Source organism: Amia ocellicauda, chromosome 3 (genome assembly GCF_036373705.1).
Source record: "Amia ocellicauda isolate fAmiCal2 chromosome 3, fAmiCal2.hap1, whole genome shotgun sequence".
In the NCBI taxonomy this organism is placed as follows: domain Eukaryota; kingdom Metazoa; phylum Chordata; class Actinopteri; order Amiiformes; family Amiidae; genus Amia; species Amia ocellicauda.
Window position 1 is genome coordinate 4,905,618 of NC_089852.1, and position 15,033 is coordinate 4,920,650.

The 15,033-nt window shown below is 36.0% G+C and overlaps 1 protein-coding gene across 1 annotated transcript; it reads right to left on the bottom strand.

The window, feature by feature from the left end:
- Positions 1 to 893: 893 nt before the first annotated feature.
- slc6a1b (solute carrier family 6 member 1b) lies at positions 894 to 13,356 on the bottom strand. Its single transcript, XM_066697835.1, has 15 exons — positions 12,961 to 13,356; positions 11,120 to 11,502; positions 10,628 to 10,759; positions 10,174 to 10,274; positions 9,778 to 9,887; positions 9,510 to 9,642; positions 7,895 to 8,029; positions 7,687 to 7,790; positions 7,192 to 7,316; positions 6,547 to 6,659; positions 6,059 to 6,190; positions 4,812 to 4,914; positions 4,035 to 4,135; positions 3,552 to 3,719; positions 894 to 3,037 (listed from the first exon to the last, which is right to left on the bottom strand). Exons 2-15 carry the CDS (start codon positions 11,355 to 11,357, stop codon positions 2,933 to 2,935), a joined length of 1,800 nt encoding a protein of 599 aa, XP_066553932.1. The 5' UTR covers positions 11,358 to 11,502; positions 12,961 to 13,356; the 3' UTR covers positions 894 to 2,932.
- Between the last annotated feature and the right edge of the window lie 1,677 nt (positions 13,357 to 15,033).

Here is a 15,033-nt window from a genome sequence, read left to right on the forward strand (position 1 = left end):
GAAACAGTTCATATTTGTTGTGAAGACAGTCGAAGTAAGTGTTTGTGTAATTTTTTGCTTTATTATTATTATTATTATTATTATTATTATTATTATTATTATTATTATTATTATTATTAATATTATTATTTGTGCACTTGGTTCACAGTCATTTCGCATACAGTACATTTTTAAATATATAATCCAACAAACTACTCTGGAACTGATTAATGTAATCCCTTCCCTTTAGGGGCCAGTACTGGTCATACACTTTGCTGGGCTGCAGACATCATGTACAGTTGGATTTGAATTATTTACTACTTTCATTTGAAACAATATTATTAAATGTAATACATATTTTTACTTAAATGTTGAATATGTATCAATGATATGTTTAAATACTTTGTTGAACACCAATTAAGCCAAGAAAAGAAAGATTCCACTATTTATATGTAGGAAAAGACTAATAGAATTACATCATTTCAAATGAAGGGTGTGAATATTTTCAGCTTGCAACTGTAAATCTCTCCTGAGTAGGAGTTTTACCATTTTGTAATGTGAATGATTCATATTAATTCTGGGCATTATTATCTCCATTAACTAGGATAAAGATTTGAATCTGTAGATATCAGCATTTCAAGTCTCTCAGCAAATTTCCTGTAGGGCTAAAGACTTGTTTACTAATTCATATACAGTGCAAACTTGGAAAGCAATCATATTCTGTAAAGTTTAAATCCTTGTTTTGGTTTAATGGCCTAATTTTCTAGCCTACTTTATTTCAGTCAGGAATGACGTTAATAACTTCAGGCAGCCATGGAATCATATTATAATTTAGTGGATTACACAGACATACAACTTTGAACAGTGAAATGTAATTTTATGCCATCCCAACAAAAATCTATTAGACAGCGAAGCACATAATCTATAATTCTTTATTTGTTTTTGAAAGTTCGGTAACATATAAGACAATCATGCTTTTTTCATATAACACCATCTAGAGACATATACATGGTATATTATTTTTATATAGAATATTATACATTAGGCCCATGAAACAGTTAGAAATATACAAAACAATATTATTTTACTAGACATATGATCTATTATTGTTATTGTTATTATTATTATTATTATTATAATTATTATTTTTATTTTTACATTTCCATAAGATATGTGCTTAAGTTTCTGAGATCAACATATTATTGCAGAAAACAGCAAATAATATTTTTCAACATTTAGACAAAACTTCAAAGGTCATACAGACATTCACAGTTACATGTTATACACAGTACAGTTTTACAACATTGTTCAAGAGATAAAACTGCCGTATGGTAACTTTATACAAAATTCACCGAACATTTATTCATTGCACATTTTTGTTATATAGCTTTGCAGAGAATAAAAATGACTTATTTAACCAGATCCCTGTCACTTGTAGCTGCCATAGAAGCAAACTATCATTTTCTCTATGTAAATACAATGGCAATAGTTTGTGGATTAAAGCTTTGTGCTTTCAACTGGTAAACGCAATAAACAGGGAAAAAGAAAACAGTCAACACTTTCTCTCTTCATATATATATATCACTCTCTCTCTATATATATATCTATATTTATTGCCAAAGTAATCAATTATTAACATACTTTCTATAAAAATTAAAATATCCTGTACTGTAATCGGCCTGGTCGTCTGATGACAAATAAAGTTTGCTGTCTCTTCTAAGGTCTTTCTAGCTTCGGTTTATGAACTGGAAACCTGCACAGTCAAATATGTAGACAATGGCTTCAAATCGGTTGATTGATTTTTGGCTTAAGGCCTTCACAGCACTTTTCTGTGTAAGTTTCAGGAGGAATTTGGTCACTTTCACCATTTCTTTTTAAAAGTGTACCTGAGGAATGGCACGTTAATGATAGAAGCAAGTTTGATTCTTTTTTTAGACTTGTGGACTGTCACTGGGTAAATGTTTGCGTTTGTGGTAAGAGCTTCCCTACCCTGTGCTTTGCAGTGATGTGCTGAGGTGCTCAATTTGGATCTCATTCAATCTATACATAAATTAATGCTTTTGCATGCTTAATGATTTTGGTCCTTCTCACTAACTTTTAAGTAGAAAACGTCAACAATCCTTAAAAAAGATTTTGATTACGTACAAAGTTTTTAGAAAATTAAGATAATATTGTAACAGTCTTTTTCAACATGAATCTGGTTTCGTCACAGGTGCCGTATTCGCTGTAAGGGCGCCGATAAATTCGATTTGCGATCCATACTGGCTGTGTATGCTTATTTCCTGGGACTTTGGGTGAACGAATACTGTTTGTGTTACAAACTGCAATGCACTGCAATAGGTCGAGATTTCAATTACATACATAATACAAATATCATAAACAAATTGGCCTGGCTTGTTGCACATTCCCGTAAAAGTCATTGCTCATAATGTATTAATTCGGTAACACAAATTTTCCTATTGCATTTACCTGCCTTGTAAATACATTAAGCTCCCTTTTCTTTGTTCTTCGTAATACAATCATACTTACTCTAGTCTAAATGATTAGTTTCACAATAATATGTTTTTAATAGCTTAATTACATATTAATATTTGAAAAGTTAGCTCAATAGTATTGAATCACTCTGGGCCTGGTGGTTTCTCTGGTTTGACATATTACACATCAGAATCCAATTTAGAACTAAAGTTCAAATTACAGTAGTTCTGTGGATATAGTTTAACATTTTAGAAACACTAACAGTCTACATTTTGCATATGCAATACGAACTATCACTAGGACATTGTTGGGTAGGTTTTCTACAAATTAAAAAAGAAAAAAAAGAACATTTTTTGTAATCAGGTTGGTCACATTTTGCCCCTGGAGGTAGGTGAATATATTTCAGACATGGAAGTCCTTGGTCACGTTCAACCATGATTACGATTTTCTGCATTAATGTTGGCATTTGAAAAAGGATTTATATGTACGCTTCCTCATTGGTCGGGTTGGCATTCTCTGTTTGCTCTGGTCCATTCTCTTGAGTCCTAACATCTGCTGAAGGCTGAGTCATTATTCGAAGACGCTGGAAGCACATGAAAAGGATTCAAATTAAATACATTTCCTGGTGTTTTATTCAGTCTCATATGGAAATCAAATCTGACCTTCTTTCATTTTTGAGATACTAATTTTAGCAAATAGTGTTCAGTACGTGAGGGTATGTGATTCAAAAGTAGATGGAGCCCGTTAATTAACTTCCTGCATTCATTTTGCATGTCTTGAACCAGTAAATGTACTTCAGAAGGTGCCCATGAGTGAAATGCCCACATAATGTGTGTCACCGTAGTATAGTAAATTCACGTAAACAACTATTATTTTTTTTAAACAGGATTGTCGCCTTTTGACTATTTATATTCATCACACAGCTGAAATCCTTTAAAGGGGCAGTGGAGTACGATATTGATTGTCTTTCAAGATCTTGGATCATATAGAACAGATATCTTATTGAAGTCATTTGATACACATGAGACCTTATATGGGATTCAGTAGCTTCAGTCAAACAAAACTGAATGATCACAGAGAATAGTGAGATGCATTACCTGTTTTAATGAGCCCTTTAGTGTAAGGAACATGTAACCCATATATCCAGGGATTAAAATCATGGAGGACAGAGCCATACACCATCCGACTCCCTGCCCCCATGCTGGGAAAACGTAGTTGTTCATGGTGAGTGGAACCATTTGCACAGCACTGAAGATGAACACACCCTGAGGCAGAGACAAGAACGTGTTACTCTACAGAAAATCGGAAAGCAAAGCATAGTCAGTGTGTCTGGCAGCAGTAAATCTACTGCATAACATTACAGACGTTAGATGAATAGATATCAACAGCGACATCAAAATCATACAATTCCAGCAATTAGTGATTATTGTTTTCCAAGTTATACATTATGCTCTTGACTTTCCTTTGCATTCCTATGCATGACAATCCAACGTTGTGTCACACAGGACATATGTGTGTGGTTACGCTGGTGACATACATTGAGTAAAAGAAAAACAGATGGTTAAGTAAAGGGTGCTTACGGCTACAATTAGAGGAGTGAAGACCGTCCAGCACAGCTTCCACCAAAGACACGGCTTGTGCCCAACCATCTCTTCGATGTTGTCATAAAATTTGTTCACACCTCAAGGAGAAACAAGCATAAGGGAACATCATGCTTCTGGGTTAAGGCAAGAAATCTGCTAATTTTCTGCTGGCTGGTATCGTGGAAGTATATGAGAATATATCTTTGTGATTCAAGTTAAGAACTAAGAGTGCATTGAAGATTCCCACTTAGAAACTAAATGTAAAAGCTTTATGCAATTTGTAGGTATTACCCCATTTAAACGATATGTGCTGTCTTCACAAACCCTAATTAGTATTGGTCTTGCACAGGCTAATGTTATTTACAGTAGGTTACAACGCCGATGTGTGATTTGGTGTGAGGTTTAAATGCCTTGACTGGCGCCGGGTCCAGACCATCAACCCCCCCTTTACAGGGAATGAGCCAAGATGCTACTGCAGAGGCAGGGCCAGGGGAGGAGGTGGAACGGGAAAAGACGAATGCTGGGAGGGGTGTGATAAGGCCGGGGTATTTACACTTTATTAGGCGGAAGAGTGAGAGCTGAATCGAAATGGTCTACTGCCGACATGTTTTTGTGAATTTCAATTAGGCAGTGTCGTCCCAGTGCTAATCAAGGTTTGTGCAAGCAGCTGTATGGTAAGTGATCAACAATGGTTTTCATCAGCATCAGTATGTTTCAATCGCTTGTCTAAATGGGCCAAATCAAAGCTTTTCATGTGGAGGACAGTATACATACCATAGCACCATGATATGGAAATGCACTCAAAGAAGACCAGAAACAGCAGACACATCCCGCTAGCAGAGTAGTAGTCAAACACCTTAAACACGTAGAGGCCACCCTGATGATGCAACAACGATGATAGTTAGCCTTTGTTGACCCAATAATGCCAAGAAAACATTTATATTAAGTGCTAAAAGACAAACAGTACTGAATATGGGGTAGAAAAAAGGCAAGATGAGGGAGACAGAAAACAGTTACAAGTGTCAGAGCAAATGAGATGTTATGGCAATACTGCACTGCTAATTTCCTCTAAAAATAGAAGTTATAAAATTCAGAGTCCTTATATATATCTTAAGCAGTATGAAATGACAAATGTAACAACCATCCGATTCGAACCAAAAAAGCTGTGTGGAAGACTGAGACTGATTATACAGATGCAGCACTTTCCCTAGATAAGATGCCACTGTACAAATATATATTTTTATCACTGTCATTCAGATAGGTCTAAATGTGGATTAAATAAAATGTTGCAAAACTAAGTCAAGGAAGAATCATATTTAAATTCAAAGATGTCAAGGAATCTGTTAAGAATGATATGCCAGGTCCCTGCTGAGATGTGCATGAGTTACTGTCAATGTGTAATAAGCACTGATGATATTTTCTGGCAGAAACACTTGGTTCTAAAAGAGGAAAACTGAAAAGTTAATGATTACTTTAGGTGGCAGTGATAATGACTTTGATATGATGGGGACTGTCAGAAAAGAGCCAGTGACCCACGCTTTTAGCATTTGTTTCTATTTTCCTCACTGTCTGTGATTTATAGAATTTTTAAATGCAACACATAGTAAGAACTGTTTTCATGAAAGTATTTACACACACAAGGAACACTGATCAGTTTACCATTTAAAATGCCTCGAACTACGAAGACAGACACAAGTTAGTCTTTACATAGAATTGTACACAGTGTGGAGCAAACAAGTTAGTCACATTAGTACCATGTGTCACATAAGCAACAGACATATCAGACCCGGGGGGATTAGATATGGTGACAGAACTGCTCAACCACGCCAGGAACAAACTGGGCGCAATCCGTTTTAAATAACTATTTTATACTCGGTAATCACTCACAGTCTGGCAGTGCAAAACCCCTCGCTGCCGTCACAATGCATCGCTTATTTCATCATTACAAAAATGAAAGTGAGATACTTCAGATGTGGGTTAGATAAGACTTTGTTCAGTTTGACTCGTATATTACCAGTTACCTGAGTGATGTTTGAAAGACCAATTAAATACGATACTAAGCAAACGCAAGCGATGAAGAGTTCTCTTCTTCCTCGCAGCAAGCGCGGAAACTCGTCCACCAAGGCCGTGATGAATCCCTCCACGGTGCAGAACTGCAATGTCACAGGGAGAGATAGTTAATGGGGAGGACATTGTTCAGATGTTTATCTTCCTGACTTCTGTGTAGATGTAGTAGAGAGCGATGTCATGTCTGTTCAATGGTTTTAAAGTGGTCGACCTGTACAGACAATTCCCAAAGAGAGGGAGGATCTATGCATTTACAACTGTCAGATCCAGGTTTAAGAAGAAATGTCAATTACATGTATGTGTATGATTATGTGTATGCAGTGTATAATTATAATATATAAAGACACAGCAGAACTTCAGAAAGACCAAAAGAAAGGGAGCATTTTACTAAATGTTTCATAGAGACAAGTAGATTTGGAAGTGAATATACAAGGAATTGTACCTGGCTGTCAATCCCAAGCATAAGCAACATGGAGAAGAACAAAATGGCCCACAGTGGGGAAACGGGCAGCTGTGTTACAGCTTCAGGGTAGGCCAAGAAGGCCAAACCAGGACCTAAAAAGGGAACACACACATATGAAATTAGACCTAGAAAAACTTGACCTATATGCAAATTATAGATTAATAAATCATGGTAAGTTTCCACTGGGTAAAAGTAAGAACCCTCTGGCAAGCAAAATACATTGCAATCAACTATCTGGATTGTAACTTGTGCAGCTGGTTTCACTGACACAAATTAGTGATTGAACTTCCTTACTTAAAACAACACTGAGTACTCTAAGAGTAGCGCTAATATCAGCCTATGAAATCAGACAGTAGAGTATTGGTATTTGTGCCTTATTAATTAATTATTAATGAATTGACTGATTGCCTAATTTCTTTAGTAATTTACGCATCTACAGATAAGTGTACCATGAATGTATTTATTCCAAAGAGTTTCATATGAAAAATGAATAAATACAGAACATAAATATAAATATAGCTGTATATAATTATATAAATGGATGGATTCTTTTTAAAACAATTGCAATTCATAACCTGGTAAATACTAGACAGTATTGACTATGTAATGGACTTGAGGGATTACCTGATGCAGCCACATCCGCTATGGGCCTCTTTGTGATATGTGCCATGAATCCAACAATAGAGAAGATGACAAAGCCAGCAAACATACTGGTAGTGGAATTGATGCAGCACACGATAATGGAGTCCCTGTAGAGCAAAAACAACCAGGCTGGGTTTAGATCAGTATTGTTGCAAATATATTGATTTGTTATTTTCTCCAGTGTCTTAATTTACTAAAATAAGATAAAGTACAAGCAACAGTTTTGCTGTCTCCATTGTTGCCATAGGTTAGTTTGCTAACACATGTCCCTAGATGAATTGACAATACATTCATATATGCTGTACTGAGACTGCAGTTGCTGCTCAGAAAGGTCAATAGCCTTTTATATCCCACAGTGTATGGAGGACTGTCTGAGGCCTAAATGGCCACCTAACATTCTTCACATGTGACTATGAAATCTAGTTATACAAACTCAGCTAAAAATAGTAATGTGCATATTTGAAGTATCCTCCCTACCTGTAAACATTGTTGTTAAAAGGGTTATAACTCCCCAGTGCAATCAATGAACCCAGACCCAGACCATAGGAGAAGAAAATCTGAGTGGCTGCGTCTAACCACACCTGGAAAAGAGAAAAGAACAAGTTGCCAAAACTAGCAGTGAAAAAAGCAGTGCATTTGGATTTGATTGTCATTATGGCAGACTGCAGTGAAGACACGCGTTTACCTCCGATTCTTTAAGTTTGCTGAATTGCGGAGTGATGTAGAATAAGATTCCCTCTTTAGCTCCAGGAAGGGTGACTCCACGGATAAATAAGATGAATAACATGATATATGGGTATGTAGCTGAGAAGTAGACCACCTAGAAAAGATAACATGAAAACAAAATAGACCGTCAAACTTGCAGTGCTGTCCGGGTCTCAAACAGCAGCCGCCCCAGTGTCTCCGGGCTCTGATAAACGCCGCGGTGCGCGTCTCTCTAGTATTCAGTAAATATATATACCGTATATTAATTAAAAAAACACAATGACATGTGTTTTTATTAATTTATTTCTCACTTCAACTATATATATATATATATATATATATATATATATATATATATATATATATATATATATATATATATATAGTTGCTGTATATTTGTATTGCTGTTCATTGCAGTGATTGAACTGTGACATAAACAATGCATTAATGATATACAATGTTGATGGTTTGGTTTAAAGCGTATTTGCACAGATTTGTTGCAGTGCTTTGTGTTTATTCAGCGAGAGATCACAGTATATCGACTCTTATTCTGCTATCAGAAGTACCGGTATCTTGTTTTCAATCCAGTCTATAGTTCACCATACATTGAATGTGATTTGTTTACATCTTTGGAAAGCAAATTATTAAATAATAATACATAAACAAATACATAAATAAAAGCCTGGCCTATTAGCCTCCTTCTTCAATGAAGCAATGTGTCCAGGCTCTCCTTATCTTCTTACCCTGCATGAGTCCGCAATGTCTTTTTATTGATCAATGTTTAACACAATCGCCGGGGCTTCAGGCAGTTATAAAGATGAAAACACAGAGAGGTGTATATTGTAATAGACTATGTGGACATGTTAAACGCTTATTATAGTTTCATGTAACATAGGACTGTAAAACATTATTGGTAGGCCACACCACAGCAGCGCTAAATCCTAACTTTAAATACATGTATTTTAAAGCTGTATCACACAAATACATACTTAATCTTGACCTTAAAAATTTGGCTTCAGAAAAATTTACAGTTCTAGACAAAACATTTCACAATTAAGGAATTTAGGAGACTGCAGGTCATATCTGAATATACAGTCTAGTACTAAAGATAAGTATTGAAGAACTCTATATATTGAGATAAATCATTGGTTAAGTTAAATTAATGATAATTAATTAAAATGACAAGACTTTTCAGTAAATAGGATTATCAGCTCTAAAAACATTGAACATTATTATTTTAAGTAGTAGTAGTAGTAGTAGTAGTAGTAGTAGTAGTAGTATAAATAATAGTAGTATTGGTATTACTATTATTATTATTATTATTGTTTTTGTAATTAATATTTTAAATTTGTCCATTTACAAATACAAATATCACAAATATTAAATATATAAGGTTGTCTTCATGTTTATGTCCACCTGGCCTTTTTGTTTAAAATGTTCACATTTATGAATGAAACTTTTTTCTTCCTTCAGTAAATTAAAATGTAGCACATGACTGTGTTGCACGTGAGAAATATTCACTAAGTTTCAAGGGATGTCTAAACTAGGGCAGAGATCCCTTATTTTAATCTAAGGCACACTGCTAAAGTCTTACCTTCCCAGTCCAACCGACCCCTTTCCAGATACAGAAGTATACAAGAATCCACGCAATGGCGAGCGTTATTGCTAGTGGCCACCGAATCTGGCCTGGTTTTTCCAGCCCATCAGTCATCTGGTGCATGTTGCGTCTACAAACCGAAAAATAACATACATAAGATGTCTATCCTTATTTACAATGTGCCTTCTCTTTTCTACAGTACAGAGGCGATACGTTCATGTGGTTTCTGTTTTGTTTTCAATTTCACAAAAATATAAAATCTTACTCCCAAAACTCCATGACTGCACTGGTAAGATTGGTGGTATTTACAATACTGTAGTTTGAATAACATCTGTCTGTATTCCATGGGTTATTACAACTTTTCCACGGAAGCTCCTGTAAAAAAGAAAAATAATGGATTTGTCTTGGGTGTATGCCTTATCTTGAGGTTCACACAAGACCTGTTTGAAAAAAGGGTCACCTGTTTATTATGGAAAAGGCATGTCAGTCTAAGTCTCTAAGGTTCTCACATTACATTTATGTTTAATTTGCTTTCAAATGATCTGCTACTAATTTTTACAAGGTTTATGTTTCTTTTTAACATTTTCAACATCATTCTAATCACTGACACATAACTAGTGCCTTGTTTGTTTAACTCCAAATAAAGTGAAATCATACTTACTGTCGTGAAGGAGTTATATAGGTAATAAATGGCCCAGGCAATAATAACAATGTAGTATATGTTAAGCCAGAATGAGAGAACAGCAGCAGCTAGGCCCACACCTAAGGTACGACAATGATGCACATATATAATAATCAGCAATGGATGTTTAGGGAATTAGGAATGCACATTAATATACAATATATAAAAAACCCTCTAAAACATTAAGGTAACATGCAACATGTATAATTTAATATCTCCCATAAAAAACCTTAAAATTGCTCAATTTTGGAATAATCATCCTACATGCTGTCTCAGTAGTACAAGTCGAAACATATTTGTAAATAAGATAATGGTGTGAATTATCTTAATATATAATAGTATAATGACTTAAACGGGAACTAACAATACATACAGCTGTAAAAGTAAACCCAGAGAGAAAATTAGCCATAGTTAAAATACGTTTCTTTAATACCTTTGAACATAGGACAGAGTTTCCAGACTCCAAGACCGCCAATGGATGTATATTGACCAAGGGCACATTCTAGCAGAAACAAGGGGACTCCAGCAAATATGAGGGTCAAAAAATATGGAATCAAGAAGGCTCCTGGACAGGGATTAAGAAGTGAAGAAAATAAAAATAAACATTTTCACATAGGAATAATTGTTACATCAAAAATAAGTTACAAGGCGCACCTGAACTACACTTGAAATTAATTGTTTCAATGCGTACCTGTGTATCAATCTAAATATATCTATCTGTGTGTGTGTGTGTGTGTGTGTGTGTGTGTGTGTGTAGATATATAGATATATATAATATACGAAAAAAAATAATCTGCTTTATTTATTCACTCAGAGATTGGGATGTTCCGCATGTACAACTGCAATGTTGTAAATGTGGAAGGAAATGATTCTTGAGGTCCCTTGAAAAAACGGGAAAAAGAAAGCCAACAAATCTCGTGTTTACCTCCACCGTTTTTCCCACAAAGGTAAGGAAATCTCCAAACATTGCCCAGTCCAATTGCATAACCCACACAAGAAAGCAGGAAGTCAAATCTCCCTTTCCACGTTTCTCTGTCGGGAATATCCTTTTTCTTCTTCTGTACTTTCACCACCAAGGTTTTGGGTTTGTCGTTCGTGGTAGGCGCTTCGTTAACCTCTGTTAAAATATGTCCATCCGAGGCTTTGGTGCCATTCGTCGCCATGTCTCTGGGTTTAGCAGAGGTCCTGGCCGCCGGACGGGAGATTTCAGCACCAGTCCACGTAGACAGCAGCTTCGCGGTTCTTCACCCAACTCTGGGACCAGATATTGGGCGGGAAAACAGCTGTCCAGTATTGACTGACGATAACCTGGGGACAGCAGACACAAGGTTTTTGTTAGCACTCAAATGTGCATTTAAATCTCCAAATATTAAATACATAAATAAGCCAATACATTAATAAATACGTGTAGTAAAATCTTTTATCACGGGAGACAATGTTGAGATGTTGCTTATATCAGGCTAGTGCTGCTGATGCTGCTGACATACTATTTGAAATCGTCAATCAATAAAATCAGGCTTGTCTATCACACAAGTTAACCAACAAATACATGTATAATTTCAATCCGCTCCAAGACCAGTACTAAATTCTTCTAGGAAGATTTGATTTCTTGCTTATTTGCTTTTCTATGAAAGGAAATACATAGGAGACATTCACACTAAAACATCTGAATTGACGAATGTATAAATAAATAGGGCGCTGATCCTTTCCAAACCTGAATTAAGCATCGTTGCATTTTCTAACTTTAAGAATACAAGCCCAAAGTATAGTCAAGTATAGGATTATAGTCTCATCACGTACACCGTGTGTTACGACCTGTAGTTTTTAAACGACCTGCAGTCTCCCTTAGTCGGAAATATGCAACAAAACCTATATTTTCATTCTGTTAGACACAATATTTATACAATAGTCGAATGCATACATCACAGCCGTTTAGCTGTATGAATCGATCGTTTTGTGTAATATTTACTATATGTGCATATTTACCACTGTGACAAAAAAGGAAAAATATTCTTCAGTTACACATATTTTAAATATGTGCATTTGTGTGTGTGCATTATATACATATATATGTTTATAATATACTATATATATATATATATATATATATATATATATTATTCCGACTAATCCGACACCATGAAAACTGGAAACTTTTTAGATCTTTATTTTAAATTAATTTTTAAAACGCACACATGGCTAGCTAGCTTTCAAAAGTTGGGTAAATGTTGCGGTGCCGTTAAGATATCGTTGGCTACAAAATGTCCTTGATCGTGTCGTGTTGGTGATGAATACAGATCTTGTAACGATGTCTTTTCAGTGGTTTTGACAGATACGAAACCTGACAGCTCTCTCTGGAGCGCAGAAACACAGCTCGACTCAGGACGCCTGAAGCGCACAGCTCCGCGCAACGCCGGGCTCCGGTGCTCTTCTCGCATATAGACATATATGTTGTTAATATCAAGTTGAACGAATACTAAACTAAAAACACAATCCTTGTAGGGATCTAAAGCAATCATGAACTACACAATTATTTTCGATTTCGAGGTATATTACTATTCAGCTGTCTATCTATTTACACTTTCACCAATAATATTGCTAAATCCATTCAAATAGTGTTTCACTCTTCCTCACAACTACAATTGCTAGCACTATTACTCTATAACCGTTATAATAAGAATACGTATGACTATTAACACAAATAATAAGTATTATTATTGTTGTTGTTTTTAAATCATTATTCACAAAATAAGCATCCTTACTCACAATAAAATTGTGGTGCCTGTCAATATTTTGTCGAAGGGAGCATCCGCGGATTCCTCCTGAAGTTACAAACTTGTAATTTTATCGAACCAACACAATAAAGTTGTTTCCATGAAATGTTTGCAGCCAAGACCGCTATCCTGGGGGAAAAGACAAGCAAACGCCTGGTGAGTGGTGCTGTCCAGAAGTGTGCGTTGCTGAAGCAAAAACAACAACAACACAAGGATGGAGCAGCTTCGCCTTGTGCCACCGTCTCACATCAACAAGCAGAAACGTTACATGGAGCACAAATCCCCACTCTCATCTACACAGCGTCAATGTCATCTGAAAGTCAGCCCTCCCCGTGTGCAACATCTCCACCACTGAGATCGCAGCGGGCTTTAGACTGGAGCATCTTCTTCTCTCAAGGCTTTATAGGGTTTGGGCTTTTCACCTATTTGTGCTATTTTACAGCAATTGATAGTGGTCAGAGTCAGATGATACCTTATGTAATGTGACTGTTTCATTTTATTAAGTGTGACTGTTCAAAGATCATAAATTCACAACCCCCCTTCACACACACACACACACACACACACACACACACACACACACACACACACATTTGTTTTCTTCTAGAGCAATGTATGAGAATGTTAATTTCCACGGACTTCAATGTAGTCATTCTTGTTGTCTGTGAAACCACCTGTGATTGCCAACAAGGTGACAACATTTTGGGAACATTGAACAATGTTAACAGACGTTTCTTTACGGGGTGGATTTGGGTGACACTTCTTTGAATTCTGCACTGAAGTTAGCAGACTTGCAAAACAAGAAGTCTAAAACACCTACTGCACACATTGCCCTATTCCAGTGCAAATGCCATTTATCTTAATCTCCAAGCCTTTCAAATATCGTGTATAGCCCCTATTCGTTTGCCCCCCAATCCACTCCTTGCACTCCTTCCCGCACTCCACCCCCAAACTCCCCTCCTCTCTTTACCCCACCTCATCCCCACCCCCGAGCTCCTCCAACAATGTGCCCAAAAACAACAGACAGTGCAGAAAATTGGGTTTGGGGGAGAAAACCGTAAACTAATTTAATGCAGCACAATCAACAATTTGAAACTGGCAGATACCGAATATGATGTCAATCGCTGTCTGGTTTCTGGCAAAATGTGATAAGGAAACTCGTCAATAAGTGGGGGTCTGGGGGTGTGAGATAAATTGAAAACTGCGCTTATAATCTTCTTAGCTGGCTGTCTCCAGAAATAAAATGCCCTTGTGAAAGAACTTAAATGAACACACTTAATACAGAATTTAACTCCCATATTGAGATAAATTAATAGTTTCTCACCAGGGGATTTGGCATCGTGGTTCTGTACAGTAGGTCCGTTTTGATATTGAAAAAAAACGAATTGCATTGCTGAAGCTGAGCAGAAACAAAATCCACCCAAAACAAAGGGATTTTGTCTTTCATCAAGCCAATATTTGTGAATCAACGTTTAGCAGAACAAGGAACCCAAACATGTGCACCAATAACCACATGGTGAATGACACAGGTCCACAATAACACATACACTATGTACAGCTGACATGGAAACACGTTAGGCCTGCTCTAAACACATTCAATTATCCACACTTCATAATAATGTCACTCTAACTTAATAACAAACAAAATTCACATTTTTGTCATACTGTGAATGCATTGATTTTCCTGTTTTCTTATGACACATTAATAACCATTAATACCCCATTTACACTAGCAAATACAGGAGCCAAGCCGGAACAAACCGTGCCAACTGGCTCTTGGATGAAACTTATAGATTTATATGTATACATATTCCAATATACATTGCACCTTATTCAATCATTCATGTATTTTAAATAGTAGTTACATATTTTGCCCATTTTTAATTTTAGCCCAGCATATTTGAGCAAGGTCTCATGAATATCATACATTTACAATTCTTTAAGAGTATTGGTTTTCCTTGTACCAATGTATTTATTTAATCATTCTTACTTTAATAAAACTGAGGTGTAGTACACAAATATAAACATATTGCATTTTATTTACATGTTTGTTTGTTTGTTTATT